Source organism: Schistocerca serialis, chromosome 1 (genome assembly GCF_023864345.2).
Source record: "Schistocerca serialis cubense isolate TAMUIC-IGC-003099 chromosome 1, iqSchSeri2.2, whole genome shotgun sequence".
NCBI classification, from domain to species: Eukaryota; Metazoa; Arthropoda; class Insecta; order Orthoptera; family Acrididae; genus Schistocerca; species Schistocerca serialis.
In genome coordinates, this window is record NC_064638.1 from 678,576,408 (window position 1) to 678,598,619 (window position 22,212).

The 22,212-nt window shown below is 43.1% G+C and overlaps 1 protein-coding gene across 1 annotated transcript in view; it reads right to left on the bottom strand.

Moving 5' to 3' along the window:
* The window catches only part of LOC126480210 (serine/threonine-protein kinase D1), a 232,288-nt gene that overhangs the window by 117,977 nt on the left and 92,099 nt on the right, over positions 1-22,212 (bottom strand). The window contains exon 10 of the mRNA XM_050103847.1: positions 6,119-6,165. Within this exon, the coding sequence (XP_049959804.1) occupies positions 6,119-6,165 (47 nt within the window). The remainder of the gene's footprint in view (positions 1-6,118; positions 6,166-22,212) is intronic.

Here is a 22,212-nt window from a genome sequence, read left to right on the forward strand (position 1 = left end):
AAATGGCTGTTTAATAGCTGAAAGGAACTGTTTGTGAACTGGAAACGGTGGATTTTGTAGCAGCAGTATTGTTGAAAGCGGAAAAAAAAATTTTTTTTGGTTATGGTTTGGAGGTGGGTTACGTATTATTGAGTGTATATAGGCGGGATAAAATTGTATGGTAGATTCGGTAAAGAGGAGAAGGTGAATACAAAGTGAAACTACTAGCAAAATCAGAAAGAGAAAATAAGATGACAGGAAAGATTTCGAAATGCAACAGTAACAATAACAAACATAATTGTTGGGTTCAAATTTTCGTTTTCGCTTTTTTTTCCATTTCCGTTTTTCCCACATCACTGATCTTTTTTAGTGTATACCTGTCCTTTTTTCCCCCTAAGGTAAGTCTTTCCGCTCCCGGGATTGGAATGACTCCTTACCCTCTCCCTTAAAACCCACATCCTTTCGTCTTTCCCTCTCCTTCCCTCTTTCCTGATGAGGCAACAGTTTGTTGCGAAAGCTCGAATTTCGTGTGTATGTTTGTGTTTGTTTGTGTGTGTATCGACCTGCCAGCACTTTCGTTCGGTAAGTCACATCATCTGTGTTTTTAGATATATTTTTCCCACGTGGAATATTTCCCTCTATTATAATTATATGGATTTCAGTTGACGAAACTACAGACACTTATCACTGTTACATTGCAAATTTAACTGTTGATGTTTTAAAGGAAGGGCCTTCTTCTTCCTATTTAGCAACCTGCAAAGAACTTGAAAAAGTAAATAATTCTACGATCGCCAGATTAGTGAAAGAGGGTATTAGAAAAATATTTCCGGAATCTTCTGCAGATGAAAGGGCGATGTGTTTTACTTCTTGGAGTATATCAACTTGCTGAAGAAGTACATTCCACGTTTGTGAATATAATTAAAATAATTTCATCCACAAAGGAAGTGTGTCTAAAGGCTCCTGCTCGCATCAAGACCTACAAAGAAAAACTACCAAATGTGCCTTTACCTGCCGAACCAGTGGTAACTCATTGCGGTACATGGGTTGAAGTTGTGTTGTTTTACAATGAACATTTTGAGGCTGAGGGGTAGTAAACGACTTTGATAGTGCAGAGACTTTGGCAGTTTGCCAGTGCAAGGAAGCTTTTAATGATGCCGGCATTAAAACAGACATTGCTGTGATCAGCACTCATTTTTTCCCATATACCTACAAGTATTAAAAAGCCTGAAACTCGAGGTTTGGCATTGTATGAATCTATTCAGTCAATGAATTAAATTATTCTAGAGAACTCCTCCCTGCCGGAAGTATTCCCAAGAAAACTTAAAGAAAAGTTTGAAAACATTTTAAACAATAACCCAGACTTTGAACCCTTGTGCCAAATTGATAGTTTTATTAATGGGACTGGTGATCTTTTACCAGAAACATTAAGTACCAACACAGCACCCAAATTCAACTACTGCCCAGTTACCTCAGTTGATGTAGAATGGTCCTTTTCTGCTTATAAAAATGTTTTGAGTGAGCAAAGACACAATCTTACTACCGAACATTTGGAACAGTATCCAGAATGAGATTTTCACTCTGCAGCGGAGTGTGCGCTGATATGAAACTTCCTGGCAGATTAAAACTGTGTGCCCGACCGAGACTCGAACTCGGGACCTTTGCCTTTCGCGGGCAAGTGCTCTACCAACTGAGCTACCGAAGCACGACTCACGTCCGGTACTCACAGCTTTACTTCTGCCAGTACCTCGTCTCCTACCTTCCAAACTTTACAGAAGCTCTCCTGCGAAACATGAAGAACCAGCACTCCTGAAAGAAAGGATATTGCGGAGACATGGCTTAGCCACAGCCTGGGGGATGTTTCCAGAGTGAAAATCTCAAAGGTCCCGAGTTCGAGTCTCGGTCGGGCACACAGTTTTAATCTGCCAGTAAGTTTCATATCAGCGCACACTCCGCTGCAGAGTGAAAATCTCATTCTGGAAACATCCCCCAGGCTGTGGCTAAGCCATGTCGCCGCAATATCCTTTCTTTCAGGAGTGCTGGTTCTGCATGTTTTGCAGGAGAGCTTCTGTAAAGTTTGGAAGGTAGGAGACGAGGTACTGGCAGAAGTAAAGCTGTGAGTACCGGACGTGAGTCGTGCTTCGGTAGCTCAGTTGGTAGAGCACTTGCCCGCGAAAGGCAAAGGTCCCGAGTTCGAGTCTCGGTCGGGCACACAGTTTTAATCTGCCAGGAAGTTTCATATCAGAGCATACTCCGCTGCAGAGTGAAAATCTCATTCTGGAAACATCCCCCAGGCTGTGGCTAAGCCATGTCTCCGCAATATCCTTTCTTTCAGAAGTGCTGGTTCTGCATGTTTCGCAGGAGAGCTTCTGTAAAGTTTGGAAGGTAGGAGACGAGGTACTGGCAGAAGTAAAGCTGTGAGTACCGGACGTGAGTCGTGCTTCGGTAGCTCAGTTGGTAGAGCACTTGCCCGCGAAAGGCAAAGGTCCCGAGTTCGAGTCCCGGTCGGGCACACAGTTTTAATCTGCCAGGAAGTTTCATATCAGCGCACACTCCGCTGCAGAGTGAAAATCTCATTCTGGAAACATCCCCCAGGCTGTGGCCAAGCCATGTCGCCGCAATATCCTTTCTTTCAGGAGTGCTGGTTCTGCATGTTTTGCAGGAGAGCTTCTGTAAAGTTTGGAAGGTAGGAGACGAGGTACTGGCAGAAGTAAAGCTGTGAGTACCGGACGTGAGTCGTGCTTCGGTAGCTCAGTTGGTAGAGCACTTGCCCGCGAAAGGCAAAGGTCCCGAGTTCGAGTCTCAGTCGGGCACACAGTTTTAATCTGCCAGGAAGTTTCATTTGGAACAGTATTTTGTCATTTATGTTTACAATAGTAGAAAAATTTGAAATAAACTGTAAATTATGCTTTGGTTCAATAGTGTTAATTAAAAGCTAATGCTGTTCAAAAAAATTCATGATTGTATGTTGTTTTTTAAATAAAATATTATGGAGTTTTTGAGCATGCCTCTCTGTGTGTGATGTATCTCAAAGATGGTCCTGTACATATTGATTGTTTTGCTGCGACTCACTCGCATCACATCCACTTGTTACTGACAACAATTGCAAAGAAGGAACAATTCTTGAAACACGGTATGGTCCCCATTTTGCAAATTTTTAGAAAATAATCCTTGCAAATTTTTAGAAAATAATCCCAGAAAGGCTCCCATCTTCAACTGTACCCGAAAGTATTCAGATAATAATACCAGTATTAAAAATGTACCAATTTTTCACGTGGCTGGCATTCTCCCATGTAATTGATGTGCACAGGTTCTACTTTGGAGATATAATGCACACAGTAACAACGATGTTTTTTTATTATTTGATCTTGCATATTTTAACACTTTTCATGCATTTTATGAGGTTTTTATGATGCACATAACCCAGTCTCTATTAACAACACTCAGAATAGTGGTCAGTAGCGAAAGGGGACAGCTAAAGTACCCTGTTACATTTCAATACATGTTTATAGTTTCCTGCTTTCATAAGAATCATGTGTCAAGATGTAAAATGCATGATAGTAATGTCGAATGGCTTAGTTTTCCAGGTGGACAACTGTGCGTAGTTGAATATGGAGTGTAGAAGTGACGTAATGGGCACAGCAAGGTCTTCACAGTCCTCGAATCATCAGTGGGTGCCTTACTGTGTGTGTATGCGAAGAGCAGAACTGTTTTACATTGCCAGTGATCAGAAACAATCGAGGAGTCATCAGCTGGCATCCTCAGTGTGTGGGCAGTGAAGAACAAATCTGTGTCTTATATTGCAAGTTACTTGAAATTAATTCTTTGTAACTCCAGAAACATTACACAACAGGGAATTACCAAGTGAGGCAGTGCTGCTGTTATATGCGGGAGGATGGAGAGGTTCTGTCTTGCCACAATGATTTGGGTTTTCCATGGTTATCCTAGAGCACTAAGGCCAATCCTTAATCAAGACCACAGCTGACCATCTATCCTATTCCCATAGGCTACCTGTCCTACTGTCATAAAGCATGTTATACATGTATATTTTGTCCTAATGACTTGCATTGCATTATCTTGACAAATCATCTATCATTGTGAGATGATTGTTTGGTGAATAAAGACAAATAAAATAAAATAATAATTATTGGATATAGGTTCTGCCTTTTATGCAAACACCATTTTTTCTTGTTACCCAAACATGTTTTGGCACTTCTGTGCCATAATCAGTGGGTTTTACTTACTGAAAAACTGTAAAAAGTGAACATACTTCTGGCTGTAGCTGATCTAACAAAATGAGGCCTAAATGCAATATTTCTCCTTACCTGGATTTTACATTATACGGTTTTGCAGGACCATCTGTATGTTGTCCTACAACAATAGCTTGTTATCTGTTCACTTTTTACAGTTTTTCAATAAACAAAACCCACTGATGATGTCACAGAGATGCCAAAACATGTTCGAGTAACAAGAAAAAATAATGTTTCGCTTAAAAGGTGGAACCCGTATCCAATAATTTTAACTGCAATCACAGAAAAAAATACACGAGCTGCAAATCCAAAAAATGAATAATGTAGTAACACTGAATATAGGATGAACTGTGCAATTCACAACCACAATTCTAGGAGCATAACAATTTTTCTATGGACTGTGCATTCTTATCTGAAGCTGACAATGTAGTTTTACATTCTGGACCAAAATAACAAGCTACTGGTAGACTTCATGCAGTAAATTGAAAATTCCCAGATATTTTCGAAAAGTAAAAGAATACATTCTTTTGTGTGATCCGTTGTCACAAATGGAATTATTCATGTTCAACAATATTTATTAAAATACATATGTTTGACATATTCCATTCAGCAGTGTCACTTTTGCTGTTCATACATACACTACATTATTGATATCAGAGATACATAACTTCACCTTCGGTCTCTCTCTGGACCAATTAATCAAATGTGGAATGCAGTGAGCAAATTGAATAGTATACATATAGAAGATTTATTGTTCTAGCCACTTTATGTGCTTTTAAGTAAAGAGGACATTACCAACTGATGAACTGATGATATCGAGATACATATACCTGTCTCACAAACAGACAATGTTAAGAAAATGTCTCAAGAAGAATATTTTAACTAGCAAAAGCTATACAGATGCCAAGATACAAAAATTTGGCTAACAGATTCCAACTAAGCAGGCAAGTTCAGCTCAACAAAGTGAATTACACATAACATTTATAATATTAGTAGAATTCTGATAGAACATAAAGGGGACCTCTCATCAAATAGCACAGGCATTGAGTCATTGACAGGCACACACAAAAGAGAAACAAAACTTACTAGTTTTCAGAATCAGTCCTTTCTTGAGTTAGAATGTGTGTGTGTGTGCGTGTGTGTGTGTGTGTGTGTGTGTGTGTGTGTGTGTGTGTGTATGAGTGCGCACACACACATGCACGCAAAGACCCACATGTGTGCCGCTATGTAGTGCCAGCTGGATGCACAATGCTGTGGTTGCAGTTTGGCAGGTGAACTGGATAAGATGGAAGTAGCATCATGTTACATGGGTAGAGGGAGAGAGAGGCGGGGGAGGGGGAATTACAAAATGAAATTTATGGTGCATGGATAGAAGAAACACTAACATTTAGAATATCTGAAATGGTACTTGAGTGAGGGATTGAGTTTCTTCTTTCAGTCAAAAACAAGTAAGGTTTGGAAGAAAAGATATTATCTAAGACAAGACAAAGCAGTTATTCAGAATGAAAGAGACAGAGTAATATAGGAAAATCAGGTTACTTGGTTCTAAAATGTATCACTGATTTGCTGCCACTCATTCAGTGGAAGGTTTTATACCTTTACTTGGTGCTGCTGTTTTGTCTTTGAGATTCTTGTTGTTGTTGTTGTTGTTGTTAAATCAAGACAATATTTAGATCACTATAGGAACAACTGCCTTCCACAACAAAGCTCTATTCCATAAGAACAAGAATATATTACAAAAGTCGATATTCCACTTGCGCAACTAACACTGTATGCTTGTACACCTGAGTCTGTGAGGAGTACATGAGAATTCAGTAGTACACACTAAATTAAATCTGAATGCCTCATATCATTACATACTATAATTCTGATTATGAATAAAATATGATTACCTTGTTGGTCGTTTGATGAGAGGCTCGGTATCATCACAGTTTTGATCCTACAACATGTTAAAACAAAGTTACGTTAGTTTGTTGCAAGCTGAAAAAAACCTTTAATCATACAACTTCATATACAAATGGGAATTGATAGAAAAATACTTGAATGACATTCAGAAGGATAAAGCAAAATTTTCAAGTGTTTCATAACTATTTCAAAGTAATTATTGTCTCGTCATAAAAACAGTGATCTTCGACAGTAACTGTGGGTAGTAAGAACAGTAACGTAAATGAATAATTAACCTCTTGATTTTTATTCCAGTACGCACAACACTCTAAAAATCCCTATACATATAACCTACTCTGAACTAATGCACCTGGGGAATTTATCAAGTCAATGAACATGAAAACTATAGTCAATGTACTGTGTAGAAAAATGTTAGATTTATGTGACTTATCACCACATAAGTAGAATGCTTGTGACTCCAATGTTATTAAAGCACACACCAACTTGTAAGCCAAGAAATGTCTTGTGAAGTGAAAACTGATATTATCAAGGGACATTTGCCCTCTCACTAACAATGAGGTCATTAGTGACAGTAGTACAGAAACCTGTCACCGCTTAAATTTTGATTAATAATCAGCATTGGCAGCAGGAGATTTTTGGCATAAGCAGTCTCCCTCATTCTGCCAATGGCCTTGCCAACGAGGGCGGAGGAGCGGACGGGGGTTCACGGCACATTCTTGCCCTTGGGGTGGGAAACAGCCCATAAAGTTGGAAGAATCTACAATGATCCATGGCATGAGGATGCAGAAGGCAATGCAAACAACTGCATTAAAGACACACAACTTGCATCCATCATACAGCAGAGATGCTGAGTCGCAGGCAGGCACAATAAACAGACTTTTACAATTAAAGCTTTCGGCCATTAAGGCCTTCAACAACAACAACACCACACACACACACACACACACACACACACACACACACACACACACAAACAAATGCAACTCGCACTAACAGCCAAAAGCTTTAATTGTAAGAATCTTTTTGTTGTGCCTATCTGCTACTCAGCATCTCCACTATAAGATGTGTAGCAACTTTCCTTTTCATAATATTGTTACATTCCGTCCTGGATTTTTCATTGTTTGGTAACTTGTATCCATAGGACAAGTGGTCTGTAACTGAAAAAGCGTCATCATGATCTCTACATTGGCAAAAGATTCCAGAAAAGTTCCCCATTAGGATCCCCGGGAGGGGAACGCCAAGAGGGAGGTGACCAAGAGAAAAGGTTAAATAACCAACGAAAGGATAATGTTTTACAAGCTGGGGCATGGAATGTCAGATGCCTGAATATGGCAGGGAAGCTAAAAAGTCTGGAGAGGGAAATGCAAAGGCTCAATCTAGATATAGTAGGTCAGTGAAGTAAAACAGAAAGAAGACAAGGGTTTCTGTCCAGATGAGTATAAAGTACTACCAACAGCAGCAGGAAATAGTATAATGGGAGTAGGATTCATTACAAATAGGAAGGCAGGGCAGAGAATGTGTTACTGTGAACAGTTCAGTTGCTTGCTTGGTTTAAAAGGGGGGGGGGGGGGGGGGACCAAACTGCGAGGTCATCAGTCCCTTGTTCCCAGTAGAACAATTACCCAAGGGAAAGAAGGAAACAAAGAAGACATAAGGCACAATAACAGGAGAAAGGAAGAACCAGGAGAATGACAGGAGGTCAACAAACACTACAATGTACAAAACAGGTTAAAAAAAACCACAGAGAGACACAAGAAACAAAGAGAAGACATTAAAAACAAGAAAGCAGATTACCATGGCTGGTTGACCATGAGAATAAAAAAGGAGAAGCCCTCCACTCTGCAACACATTAAAATCTCCACCCTAAAAGCCCTAGGGAGTAGGGCACAGAGGGACAAAGGATATGCGCTACAACTCAGATCAAATGATAAAACCCACCCTCACAAATAAAATCTAAAACTAAAGCTGCTGTTGAGGCATCGTCGCCCAACACTGAAGAGTGGGTGCTGCGAAAGTTAAAAGTCTGCCATAGAGCGGCTAAAAGTGGGCAGTCCAGCAAGATATGGACGACCATCATTCGCAAGCCACAGTGACACCGAGGTGGGTCCTCGCGACAGAGGTGGTAACCATATATGAGCCACATATGGCCAATGCGGAGCTGACAAAGGACAACCGATTCCCTGTGAGAAGCCCGCAGGGAAGACTTCGACATATTTGCAGTCTTCTTAATCATACGCAGTTTGTTGTGCATACTGTTATGCCACTCTGTCTCCCAAAGCCGAAAAACCTTGTGGCGTAGGACATAACGCAGGTCAGTTTCAGAGATGCCCATCTCCAGTAGCAGTTTCCGCGTAGCCTGTTTGGCCAGCCTAATGGCAAGTTCATTGCCTGGGATTCTGATGTGTCCTGGGGTCCACACAAACATCAATGAACGACTGGACCGTTCCAGGGCAGAGATGGACTCCTGGATGTTGGCTACCAAAGGATGGCGAGCATAGTACTCATCGAATGCTTGTAAGCTGCTCAGGGTGTCAGAACAAAGAAGAAACAACTCAACAGAACAGAAATGGATGTACTGAAGTGCACGAGATATGGCCACAAGCTCTGCAGTGAAAACACTGCAGCCAATGGGCAAGGAATGCTGTTCCATACGGCCTCTCTGGACACAGGTGAAGCCAACATTACCGTCAGCCATCGAGTCGTCGGTGTAAACAACTTCAGAGCCCCGAAACATGTCAAGACTCGAGAGGAAGTGACAGCGGAGAGCAGCGGGATTAACGAAGTCCTTAGGGCCACACAAAAGTTCCAGATGAAGCTTCGGCCGAGGTGTACATCATGGAGCTGTACGTGAATGGACCTCAAGTAGACGTGGTAAAGGGAAGGATTCCAGTTCGAAGAGAAGGGATTGCACATGAACCGCAATCGTGTGCTCTGACCAGGGCCGCTGATGTGGGAAATGAATTGCCACGGGTGGGAAAAGGAGACTGTAATTCAGATGCTCAGGAGAACTGCGAATGTGTACAACATAACTGGCAAGCAGTTGTGCATGTCGGATCCGCAATAGAGGGATTCTGGCCTCCATCAGGACACTGCTCACTGGACTTGTTCTGAAAGCTCCAGTCACTAGGTGAACGCCACAGTGGTGCACTGGGTTGAGTAAACACAATGCTGAGGGTGCCGCCGAACCATAAACGAGACTCCCATAGTCAAGGCGGGATTGAAAAAGGGCTCTGTAGAGCTGCAGCAGCGTAGAGCGATCTGCACCCCAGTTGGTGTTGCTCAGGCAGTGGAGGGTATTGAGGTGCTGCCAGCACTTCCGCTTAAGCTGACGAAGGTGAGGTAGCCAAGACAACCAGGTGTCAAAAACCAGTCCTAAGAATCGATATGTGTCCACTACAGTGAGTGGATTGTCATTAAGGTAAAGTTCTGGTTCTGGATGAATGGTACAATGTCAACAGAAGAGCATGACACACGACTTTGCAGCTGAAAACTGAAAGCCATAGGATAGAGCCCATAACTGTGTCTTGTGAATGGTTCCCTGTAGGTGCCACTCAGGAACACCAGTACTGGAGGAGCAATATGAAATGCAAAAGTCATCCACATACAGATGAGGGGAGACCGATGGCCCTACAGTTGCTGCTAGGCTGTTAACGGCCACTAAAAATAGACACATGGAATCCTGTGGAACGTCATTCTCCAGAATACGGGGGGGTGGGGGGTGGGGGGGGGGGATGGGGGGGAACTATGGGAGACACCAACATGGACGTGGAAAGTACAGAGCAACAGGAAGTTTTGGATAAAAAACCAGGAGCAGGCTCCAGAGACCCCACTCATACAATGTGGCAAGGATAGGATTTAGCCAGGTCGTGTCATGTCGTGTCCTTTACCTAAGTCAAAAAAGACGGCAACCAGGTGTTGGCATCTGGAAAAGGCTGTTCGGATGGCAGATTCGAGAGACACAAGATTATCAGTGGTAGAGTGATCCTGTTGGAAGCCGCCCTCACATGGAGCCAAGAGGCCATGTGACTCCAGGACCCAACCCAATCACCGACACACCATATGTTCCAGCAGCTTACAGAGAATGTTGGTGAGGCTGATGGGCCAATAGCTATCCACATCCAGCGGGTTTTTACCACCAGAATGATGGTGCTCTCCTGCCATTGCAATGGAAAGTCACCATCGCACCAGATCCAGTTGAAGATGATGAGGAGATATCGCTTGGAGTCAGACGAAAGATGCTTAATCATCTGATTGTGGATCCAATCTGGCTCAGGAGCTGTGTTGGGGCAATGTGCAAGGGCACTGAGGAGCTCCCACTCTGTAAATGGGGCGTTATAGGGTTCACTGTGGCGTGCAGCGAATGAGAGGACTTTCCTTTCCATCCGCCGTTTGAGGGTGCAAAAGACTGTGGGGTAGTTCGCTGATGCAGAGGCTCGAGCATAGTGCTCAGCAAAGTGCTAGGCAATCGAGTTTGCATCGGTAGACAGCACGCCATTGATGTTAACGCCAGGGACACTTGTTGGGGTCTGGTACCCAAAAAGATGTCTGATCTTCATCCATACTTGGGAAGGTGACATATGGCACCCAATGGTCGACACGTACCTCTCCCAACACTCCTGTTTTTGTCGTTTTATAAGCAGGCGAATGCGGGCACAGAGTAGCTTAAAGGTTATTAGGTGCTCTAGGGAAGGGTGCTGCTTATGTCGCTGTAGAGCTTGCCAACGGTCTTTAACTGCCTCAGCGACTTCTGGCAATCACCAAGGGACTGTCTTTTGCCAGGAGCACCCTAGAGAATGAGGAATCGCATTTTCCGCCACAGAAACGATTGTTGTAGGGACCTGCTCAAGCACAACATCGATGGCACCATGTGGGGGAGATTCAATGGTGAAAGCAGAGGTGAAGGCTACCCAGTCTGCCTTGTTATAGGGATATAGGGTCATGCTCATCTGGGTAGGCGTCCATGGGCATGACGCCGGGGGTGTGACAGGAAGTTGGGGAAGTGGTCACTACCACACAGGTCATCATGAGCTCTCAAGTGGATAGATGGGAGAAGGCCAGGACCGCAAACTGAGAGAGCAATAGCCGAATATGCCCATGTGCCACACTGAAATGTGTCAGGGCACCTGTATTTAAGAGGCAGACGATGAGTTGGAACAGTAAATTTTCAACATCTCTGCCACGGCCAGTAAGCATGGTGCTACCCCACAAGGGGTTATGGGCGTTAAAATCTCCCAAAAGTAGGGAAGGTTTAGGGAGTTGATCAATCAGTGAGGCCAATATGTTCAGGGGTACCGCACCATCTGGAGGGAGATATATGTTGCAGTTATTTGCTGTGTTGTCTGTGTCCTGACAGCCACAGATTCAAGAGGAGCTTGAAGGGGCACAGGTTTACTACATACCAAGTTCAGGATGTGGGGCGGAGGGTGGAATTTTTGTTGTTAAAAATGTTCCTATTATTTTTGCTGTTGTTTGCCGTTCTCAACACTGGCTCTCTAACTACAATATTGGCTACCAGAAAGTGATTAGCAAAACGTGAAGCCTGTAATTAGAATTCCTAGTGCCCACTTCATCTGAGAATACACTTATAGTTACAGCTTATAGCTCTGAGGAATTAGGAGATTGTGCGGGATTTATAATCAAAAACGATTTTCTAAAATAGTTGAGTATATTCTGAAAGTCACAGATGAAAAACAAAAGAATCCACACAACCTAACTAACAGAGCAGTTCAGAGTCTAATGCGCTGATGCAACTATAATTGTCCAAATTGAATATTTAAATGAATGCTCACCATAATTTGATGATTAGTTTCATCAAACGCCACGCTAAATAAAGGTAGAATGTTTGTCCCGCGACGGCACGTGAAAATACGACAATACGCAAACTGAAGATCGATAATTAAAGTCAACCCAGAATTAACACTTCACTCGCAAATGATTTCATGGTTACGCGTATCTCGAGTAACTTAAGACGGCATCCGAGGCTGTTTGTAGCAATGATACCGACGCGACGCGACTCCCGACACAGATGGTGTGCTATTCAGCGTCTGGAGAGAACTGGGGCCTTTTTTCCTCGCGCAGCGTTCTTATATATAAAGCCGCGGTGCGGACGGCTAAGGGAACGCCTGATCAAATCGGCTCTCCCGACTAGCCGCTGGGCTAGTAATGCACCACTTTAGGTTACTGAATAAATCATAGCTTCTTTTGCTGATGGCCGATGAAGCTCTCAATTTAAATGTGCATTCAGCACACAGGAAAGTAATCATAACAAAAGTTTGACGTGGGCTAAGTTACATATTTTGGGCGAAAGAATTAATTTAATTACACTGCACGCAGTAGACAAGCTCTGAACTGGCCCTTTGGAGATACGCTATCGCTATAGTTTTATAGGTATTCAAATTAAACTTCTCACATCCTTATGGTGATAGCGGATCTCCATTCAACTTAAATATAAACATCCTAGCCTTATTTATTAGCCTACTTAATCTATCTTGCTTCCTTAAGTTTTAAGACAAAAACCAGAAAATATTGAATTTCAACTAAAATCTTAAATTGTGAAATCCAGAAGACTGTTTCTATTAAATATTTATGAAAAATGAAGTTAATTAAAAAATTTTAAATCTCTAGCTCTTTTCTGTTGCGCCAATGATTTTTACAGAAAAACGTCCAAATGTCGAAAATGGCTAAAGTTATCGAACTGATATTCAACACACATTAATTTAGTATTACTCCTGACATGGTAGAAATGTTTTAGGTTATTTGCTTAATTTTTAAAGTATTGCGCAACATTTATGACGTCAGAGCTAGTTACAGCGGACTGGCTGGCACACAATGGAAAGACTGCTGTGAATTTACTACGGCGTGAGTAGGCTGCTTCCCTACAAGGACATAGATGCAAACTCCACCTGACACTCAATTATATTGCCTATGGCTCTTGCAATACCCCAGTAGCCATGAAGGGCAGGGGTTTGCATTGCTGGGAACAGGTTTCCTGGAGGGCAATGGAGAAAGCAGTTGTAAAGCTTAACAGTTACCATAGCCATGTGGTGTAAAAAGCCGTCGCAATTCCACTGGAGGATGACGTGATTATGAGACTGGGAAGGTTTGAAACACTCAATGAGGCAGTCTACGTCTCAGGGTCACCTGCTGCCACCAACTTATTTCCTGAACAGGCTATATCCATTGTGTCTGAGGGTCTGGCGAGATCTAGGTGCTCAGCGGACGCCGGAATCTTCACCTTATTCCCAAACACAGAGTTTGTAGGCAGCGGTGGTGTGGGTGCCACCGCAATTCCCTTGGCCTTGGGGGTCTTCTTCCTGGATTTCTCTCGCTGATCCTTGGGTTTCTCTGGCTGGGAGGGCTTTACTGATTCAGTCTTTGAGACTGATAACGATCACGAAGCCCTATGACCAGCTGCTTTTGGGCACTTCAGCTACTGGCGGGTGTCATCTTTCCCACTAGCAGATACCTGGGAAGGGAGTGACCCAAGGGACCTCTAGCGAGAGGAGCCGAAGAAGACTTACGCTTCTCCAGTTGAGAAATAAGGATTGGTGTCCCCTATGGTTGGGTGGACAGTGCTCCCAAGGTAGGTGGTGTGGCAGCAACAGAGAGAGAAGTGCCCCCCACCATCAAGGGGGCAGGTGTAGTCTTTTGGCTCAGAGAGACAACTGGAACTCGCGGAACAGATGGGGCTACAACTGTTCTCATAGCGACATCATATGAAGAGGTCATGGCCACAGGATGTAGGCACTCAAATTTTCTCTTAGCCTCAGTTTAGGTCAGTCAGTCCCAGGGTCTTGTATTCCATGATTTTCCTTTCTTGCTGTAAAATTCTGAAGTCTGGTGAGCAGGGGGAATGATGCTCTCCGCAGTAGACACAGATGGGAGGTGGGGCACATTGAGTATTGGGGAGGGATGGACATCTACATCTTGACATGTGATGCTGGAAGTACAGTGGGAAGACATATGGCCGAACTTCCAGCACTTAAAGCACCGCATTGGGGGAGGGATATATGGCTTGACATCACAGCGGAAGACCATCACCTTGATCTTCTCGGGTAATGTGTCATCCTCGAAGGCCAAGATGAAGGCACCGGTGGCAAACCTGATTATCCCTCAGACCCCGATGGACGTGCCGGACGAAATGAACTCCTCATCACTCTAAGCTGGCGGGCAGCTCGTTGTCAGATTGCAAAAGAAGGTCCCTGTGGAATATAATACCCAGGACCATATTTAAGCTCTTATGAGGCATGATGGTAATGGAAACATCCCTCAGGTTGTCACAAACAAGTAATGCCCGACTGGGCAGAGGAGGCTGTTTTTATCAAGACTGACCCTGACTGCATTTTGGACAAGCCCTCCACCTCCCCAAACTTGTCCTCTAAATGCTCTACAGAAAACTGAGGCTTCATCGAGGCAAAGGAGACCTCATCAGCTCTCATAAATACGAGGTACCGCGGCAAATGAGGTTCGCTGCCAACCTTACCCTGGCACTCCTTCCATGGTGTTGTCAGGGAGGGGAACAATTTAGGATCATACTTCCTTGAATTGTATTAAGACTTGGAACACTTAGAGACTGCTGGTGTTTGATCAACAGTAAGTGATGACATGGTACGCTTCATAGCATGTCATCCGCTCTGATGACACTCCGACCAGGGGACCTCCCCACAGGCGCCACAGAACCGCAGCAAAGGCCACCTGGCAGGATGGCCATTGCTGGGAGTCCTGATGCCCCAGGGTGACAGGCTTCTACTCCATGGCATACATGGGGAGTTAACGGTGCAGGCATCAGCAGAGCGATCCCTGTGTAGTCAGGGGGCTACAACCAACAGGGTACATGGTGGCCCCACCACAATGGACTGGCTGGATATGAGGTGCAAAGAACTCCATGGTCATCATCGGCGCAAAAAACGACACTGCATAGTGGGTGGAGGCAAACACAACCAGGGAGGTGTCCTCGCCTAAGAGATGGAGGATGAGCGGGACTGCAATGCCAAGACGAGGAAGTGGGCTAAAGATCTCAATGCACGATGGACACAATGCACCATGTAAGGCACCCTTCCCAAACTGGCTCACTCTTCAGGAAGATTTTGAAAAATCAAGGTCAAACCCTACAGGGGACCATCACATAAAGGCTGAAAGGTGTGAGACTCTGTTTAGTCGCTTCTTACGACAGGCAGGAATACCTCGGGCTTATTCTAAGGCAGGAATACCTCGGGCTTATTCTAACCCCCAGGCCCGCAGGGGGGGCAAACAATTCAGTGATACGGTTGTTCTATCAGATTCAACAGCAAACCAATACTGACAATAATAGTTCACGTATACACGCTGACGTCGCAAGCTGAAGATAAAGAGAATAGAAAATATATGAGGATACTGCATGGGTAATACAGTACGTGAAGAGAGATGAAAATCTAATAGTCTTGGGACACTGGAATGCTGTTGTAAGGGAAGGAGTAGAAGAAAAGGTTACAGAAGAATATGGGCTTGGGACAAGGACTGAGAGAGGAGAAAGACTAACTGTCTTCTGTAATAAATTTCAGCTAGTAATAGTGAATACTCTGTTCAAAAATTGCAAAAGGAGGAGGTATACTTGGAAAAGGCCTAGTGACTGGTAAGATTTCAGTTATATTACATCATGGTCAGACAAAGATTCTGAAATGAGATACTGGATTGTAAGACATACCCAGGAGCAGACACAGACTCAGATCACAACGCAGTAGTGATGAAGAGTAGGCTGAAGTTTAAGAGATTAGTCAGGAAGAATCAGTAGACAAAGAAGTGGTATGTAGAAGTACTATGGAATGTCGAGATACACTTGGAGTTCTCTAAGTCTACGGATACAGCAATAAGTAATAGCTCAGTAGGCACTACAGTTGTAAAGGAAAAGACATCAATAAAAAGAGCAATTACAGAAGTTGGAAAGAAAAACATTGGTACAAAGAAGATAACTGTGAAGAAACCATGGGAACAGAAGAAATATAAAGAAGGAAGTACAAAAATGTTCAGAGGAATACAGGAATACAAGCCATTTAGGACAGAAATAAACAGAAAGTGTAGGGTAGCTAATACAAAACGGCTGCATCAAAAACGTGAAGAAATCGAAAAAGAAGTGGTGGTCGGTAGGACAGACTCAGCTTATAGAAAAGTGAAAACTATCTTCAGTGAAATTAAAAGCAAGTGTGGTAACATTAAGAGAGCAACAGGAATTCTACTGCTAAATGCAGAGGAGAGTGTGGATAGGTGGAATGAGTACACTGAAGGTCTCTATGAGGTGGAAGATATGTCTCATGTGATAGAAGAAGAAACAGGAGTCAATTTAGAAGAGATAGGGGAAACAGAATTAGAATCAAAATTCAAGACAGCTTTGGAAGACTTAGCAGAAGGGATAGATAACATACCAGGAGAATTTCTAAAATCATTGGGGGAGGAGGCAACAAAACGACCATTTATGTTGGTGTGTAGGATGCAGGAGTCTGGCACACACCATCTGACTTTCGGAAAAATATCATCCACACAATTCCGAAGACTGCAACAGCTGATACGTGCAAGAATTATAGCACAACCAGCTTAAAAGCTCATGTACCGAAGTTCCTTAAAGGAACAATTCACAGAAGAATGGAAAAGAAAATTGAGGTTGCATTAAATGACGATCAGTTTGGATTTAGGAAAGATAAAGGCACCAGAGCGGCAATTGCTGTTGACAATCAAAGCAAGACTAAAGAAAAATCAAGACATGTTCATATGATTTGTCAAACCGGAAAAAGCGTTTGACAGTGTAAAATAGTGCAAGATGTTGAAAATTCTGAGAAAAACAAGGGTAAGCTATAGGGAGAGATGGGTAATACAAAAATTTACAAAAGCTAATAGAGTCTAAGACAGGCTGTTCCAACCGAGCTCCAGGGAGCCGGAGTGCTCCGGAGCGCTCACTGCGGCAGCTCGGAGCCCGCGTGGAGGGGGAAAGCGAACTCTCTGCCCCCTGGCCGCATGCAGCCGTAATAATCCGTGCTCAATGACAGCTATGACTAGCCGCGGGAGCCCTGTACCTCTGTTGGAGGATACCTTTCTATTCATTGAGAGGCATGGTCGACCACAGTGTTTTGTATGTCATAAAGTATTTAATTCTGCGAAGAGGTACAATATACAGAATTAAATACAGTCAGGTAGAAGGCGTTACACGCAGAGAACTGGTAGCCAGGCTTAAGAACGACATACCAGTAGACGTATGTTTAAAAACGGATTCGTAATACGGAGGGTATCAAAACATGCAACATAGTTCGTGTTCTGTAATGCACCAAGAGGCACTGTGTGCTGAAACAGTAGAGCTAGGTGGCGTAATGAAAGATGTCGTGAAGTGTGTGAATTTTGTGCGTCGTCAAAGGATTCCTGAAAGATGTGGAAGCGGAGTATGGGGATATATCTTACCACAGTACAGTTCGTTGGCTGAGTCGTGGAAAAGTTCTTGATGTTTTCTTTGCCATTAGTGAGGAAATACCCCTTTTCTAGAAATGAAAGGGGAAGAAATGCGTTGTCTGAAAGATATAAAATGGATATCAGACCTGGCGTTCCTAGCTGACATAACTATGCATCTGAATAATTTAAATCTGTCATTGCAGGGCAAAGGGCAGCTAAACGTTGACATGCACGACCAGATCAAAGTGTTCATGGAAAAGTTACGTTTATTTGAGAGGCAGATGAGTAATGGACATCTAACATTCTTCAATCATCTTGCTTCTTTAAAACTACCTGTAGGTACTACTTTCGGCGATTACCAAGCACACTTAAAGCAGCTCATCACGTCGTTTGAAACACGATTCAGAGACCTCACTAGTTTGGAAATGGAACTTAAGGTGTTCAGCACTCCTTTTTCAGTTTCCACCGATGACTTGTCATCGTCACTTCAATTGGAGATTATTGATTTGCAAAATTCAACTTTGTTGAAAGAGAGGTACTACAACACGTTGTATTTGTCACGATGGTAGTGTTCATTACAGAAAAAAACATTTCCCAAACTTCACAACAATGCCGCTCAGATCATGTTCATATTCGGATCTACGTTTTGATGTGAGCAGCTTTTCTGAGCAATGAAAACTGTTATAAAGTAAGGAACGATCGCTTCTTCAGGATGCAACAATGAAGGCCATCCTCCGCATTAACGCTGCGAACACTTTGACGCCTGATATTTCCGATCTTGCAATGAAAAGAAAATTTCAAACTACAGAGGCCCAATAAATTTAGTATGCAATTTCTTGTAAAACATTTGTTTCTTATTTATTTCCTGAAGATCGTATTTCCTGGTGTAGCACGTCACCACATCTTAGCAGCTAAGAGTGTGAGGTTGTCGATCTTGTAAGACGCTTGCCTTGCCGCCTGCCTCAGCCAGCCGTGCCATGTGCCGGCCCACTTGACTGGTCACAGCTAGCGACACGGCTCCCTGGAGCAGGGAGCGCTCCGCGGCTCACAACGGAGCCCACGAGCTGGAACAGCCTGGTCTAAGAGGAGTGGATGACCAAGAATGAAGTATTAAAAAGGGTGTAAGACAAAGATGTACTGTTCAATCTGTACATTAAGGTTCAGGAGTAGAATTAAAATTCAAGGTGAAAGGATACCAATGATATGATTCGCTGATGACATTGCTATCGTAAGTGGAAGGGAAGAAGAATTACATGACCTGCTAAATGAAATGAACATTCTAATGAGTACAGAATATGGACTGAGAGTAAATCGAAGAAAGATGAAACTAATGAGAAGTAGCAGAAATGAGAACAGCGAGAAACTTGACATCAGGATTGATGGTCATGAAGTAGATGGAGTTAAGGAATTCTGCTACCTAGGCAGCAAAATAACCAGTGACTGCCGGAGCAAGGAGGACACCAAAAGCAGGCTAGCACTGGCAAAAAGGGCATTCCTGGCCAAGAGAAGTGAGCTAGTATCGAACATATGCCTTACCTTGAGGAAGAAATTTCTGATAATGTAAGTCTGGAGCACAGCATTGTATGGTAGTGAAATATGGACTGCAGGAAAATCAAATCAGAAGAGAATCGAAGCATTTGAGAAGTGGTGCTAAAGACGAATATAAAAATGTAGGTGAATTGATAAGGTAATAAATGAGGCGGTTCTGCACAGAATCGGAGAGAAATGAGGTATGTGGAAGACACTGACAAGGAGAAGGGACAGGATGATAGGATATCTGTCAAGACACGAGGAAATGACTTTCATAGTACTAGGGGGAGCTGCAGAGGGCAAAAACTCAGGAAGACAGAGATTGGAATACATTAAGCAAATAACTGAGAAGGTAGGTTGCAAGTGCTACTTTGAGACGAAGAGGTTGGCACAGGAGAGAGATTCGTGGTGGGCTGATGTAATGAATGAAGCTGGAGTATTTTTACTTCCCCTCTTTTTTTGCCATCTGCTTCCTTAAAATTCATTTTTTTTCATGTCTGACTAATTACCATTAACATACATGAGTATAACCTGCATTTTCATAAAAGAAAAAGGTTGGTCCTCAATTTTAAAGAATATAACACCAGATCTAATTTTGTGCTTATTTTTATGTATGTAACTGATTTTTCAATTTATACTGACTATTCCTAGTTAGTATCTCTCATTGTAGGGTGAAATCAGTAATTGTTTTGTAACTTAAATTCTATTGTTGACGTATAAACAAATATAAATTCTGTACTAATTATAAACATTTGGAGGAACAACTAATTGTATTCATAAAGGATCTATTTGGTTCTATTCGAAAACATGTTAGCAAAGCCAGCCCTTAATTAATTTCAAACTAGTAAACAAACAGTGTTGTCAAAAGTATTGTTTGTGTAACGATATTTGTTAATTTCATCATAGTATGGCTTAACCCTCATAGTAGAAGAAACTGTTATAAAGAACCAATGTTTCGATGTATTCAGTTAATTTAATGAGTTAAGTTTTAATTGTAATTTCTGAAAATAATCTTTCAGCGCCTATTATTGTGAGGATGTATAAGGGCGAGTTTCAGACGAGGAACCTGTATTGGTTAGATCAACAACAATTATAACCATATATATATATGTAATAGAGGGAAACATTCCACGTGGGAAAAATATATTTAAAAACAAAGATGATGTGACTTACCATACCAAAGCGCTGGCAGGTCGATAGAAAAACAAACAGACACTTACATACACACAAAATTCAAGCTTTCGCAACAAATTGTTGCCTCATCAGGAAAGAAGGAAGGAGAGGGAAAGACGAAAGGAAGTGGGTTTTAAGGGAGAGGGTAAGGAGTCTTTCCAATCCCAGGAGCGGAAAGACTTACCTTAGGGGGAAAAAAGGATGGGTATACACGGTACCGACGTACTAGCTGAAAAATGAGGTGTGGAAGTACAACACTGACTACTTTAAATAATGTAGCTGATGGTGCACAGTTGCATTTCACAGTAGGTGGATGGATATGTGTGTGTGTGCGCGCGCGAGTGTATACCCGTCCTTTTTTCCCCCTAAGGTAAGTCTTTCCGCTCCTGGGATTGGAATGACTCCTTACCCTCTCCCTTAAAACCCACATCCTTTCGTCTTTCCCTCTCCTTCCCTCTTTCCTGATGAGGCAACAGTTTGTTGCGAAAGCTTGAATTTTGTGTGTGTGTTTGTGTGTCTGTCGACCTGCCAGCACTTTCATTTGGTAAGTCACATCATCTTTGTTTATATATATATATATATATATATATATATATATAAAAATAGAGGGAAACATTCCATGTAGGGAATATATATCTAAAAACAAAGATGATGTGACTTACCAAATGAAAGTGCTGGCAGGTCGACAGACACACAAACAAACACAAACATACACACAAAATTCAAGCTTTCGCAACAAACTGTTGCCTCATCAGGAAAGAGGGAAGGAGAGGGAAAGACGAAAGGATGTGGGTTTTAAGGGAGAGGGTAAGGAGTCATTCCAATTCCGGGAGCGGAAAGACTTACCTTAGGGGGGGAAAAAGGACGGGTATACACTCGCGCACACACACACATATCCATCCACACATATACAGACACAAGCAGGCATATTTAAAGACAAAGAGTTGGGGCAGAGATGTCAGTCGAGGCAGAAGTGCAGAGGCAAAGATGTTGTTGAATGACAGGTGAGGTATGAGTGGCGGCAACTTGAAATTAGCGGAGATTGAGGCCTGGTGGATAACGGGAAGAGAGGATATATTGAAGAGCAAGTTCCCATCTCCGGAGTTCGGATAGGTTGGTGTTAGTGGGAAGTATCCAGATAACCCGGACGGTGTAACACTGTGCCAAGATGTGCTGGCCGTGCACCAAGGCATGTTTAGCCACAGGGTGATCCTCATTACCAACAAACACTGTCTGCCTATGTCCATTCATGCGAATGGACAGTTTGTTGCTGGTCATTCCCACATAGAATGCGTCACAGTGTAGGCAGGTCAGTTGGTAGATCACGTGGGTGCTTTCACACGTGGCTCTGCCTTTGATCGTGTACACCTTCCGGGTTACAGGACTGGAGTAGGTGGTGGTGGGAGGGTGCATGGGACAGGTTTTACACCGGGGGCGGTTACAAGGGTAGGAGCCAGAGGGTAGGGAAGGTGGTTTGGGGATTTCATAGGGATGAACTAAGAGGTTACGAAGGTTAGGTGGACGGCGGAAAGACACTCTTGGTGGAGTGGGGAGGATTTCATGAAGGATGAAGGATGGATCTCATTTCTGGGCAGGATTTTAGGAAGTCGGATCCCTGCTGGAGAGCCACATCCAGAATCTGATCCAGTCCCGGAAAGTATCCTGTCACAAGTGGGGCACTTTTGTGGTTCTTCTGTGGGAGGTTCTGGGTTTGAGAGGATGAGGAAGTGGCTCTGGTTATTTGCTTCTGTACCAGGTCGGGAGGGTAGTTGCGGGATGCGAAAGCTGTTTTCAGGTTGTTGGTGTAATGATTCAGGGATTCCGGACTGGAGCAGATTCGTTTGCCACGAAGACCTAGGCTGTAGGGAAGGGACCGTTTGATGTGGAATGGGTGGCAGCTGTCGTAATGGAGGTACTGTTGCTTGTTGGTGGGTTTGATGTGGACGGACGTGTGAAGCTGGCCATTGGA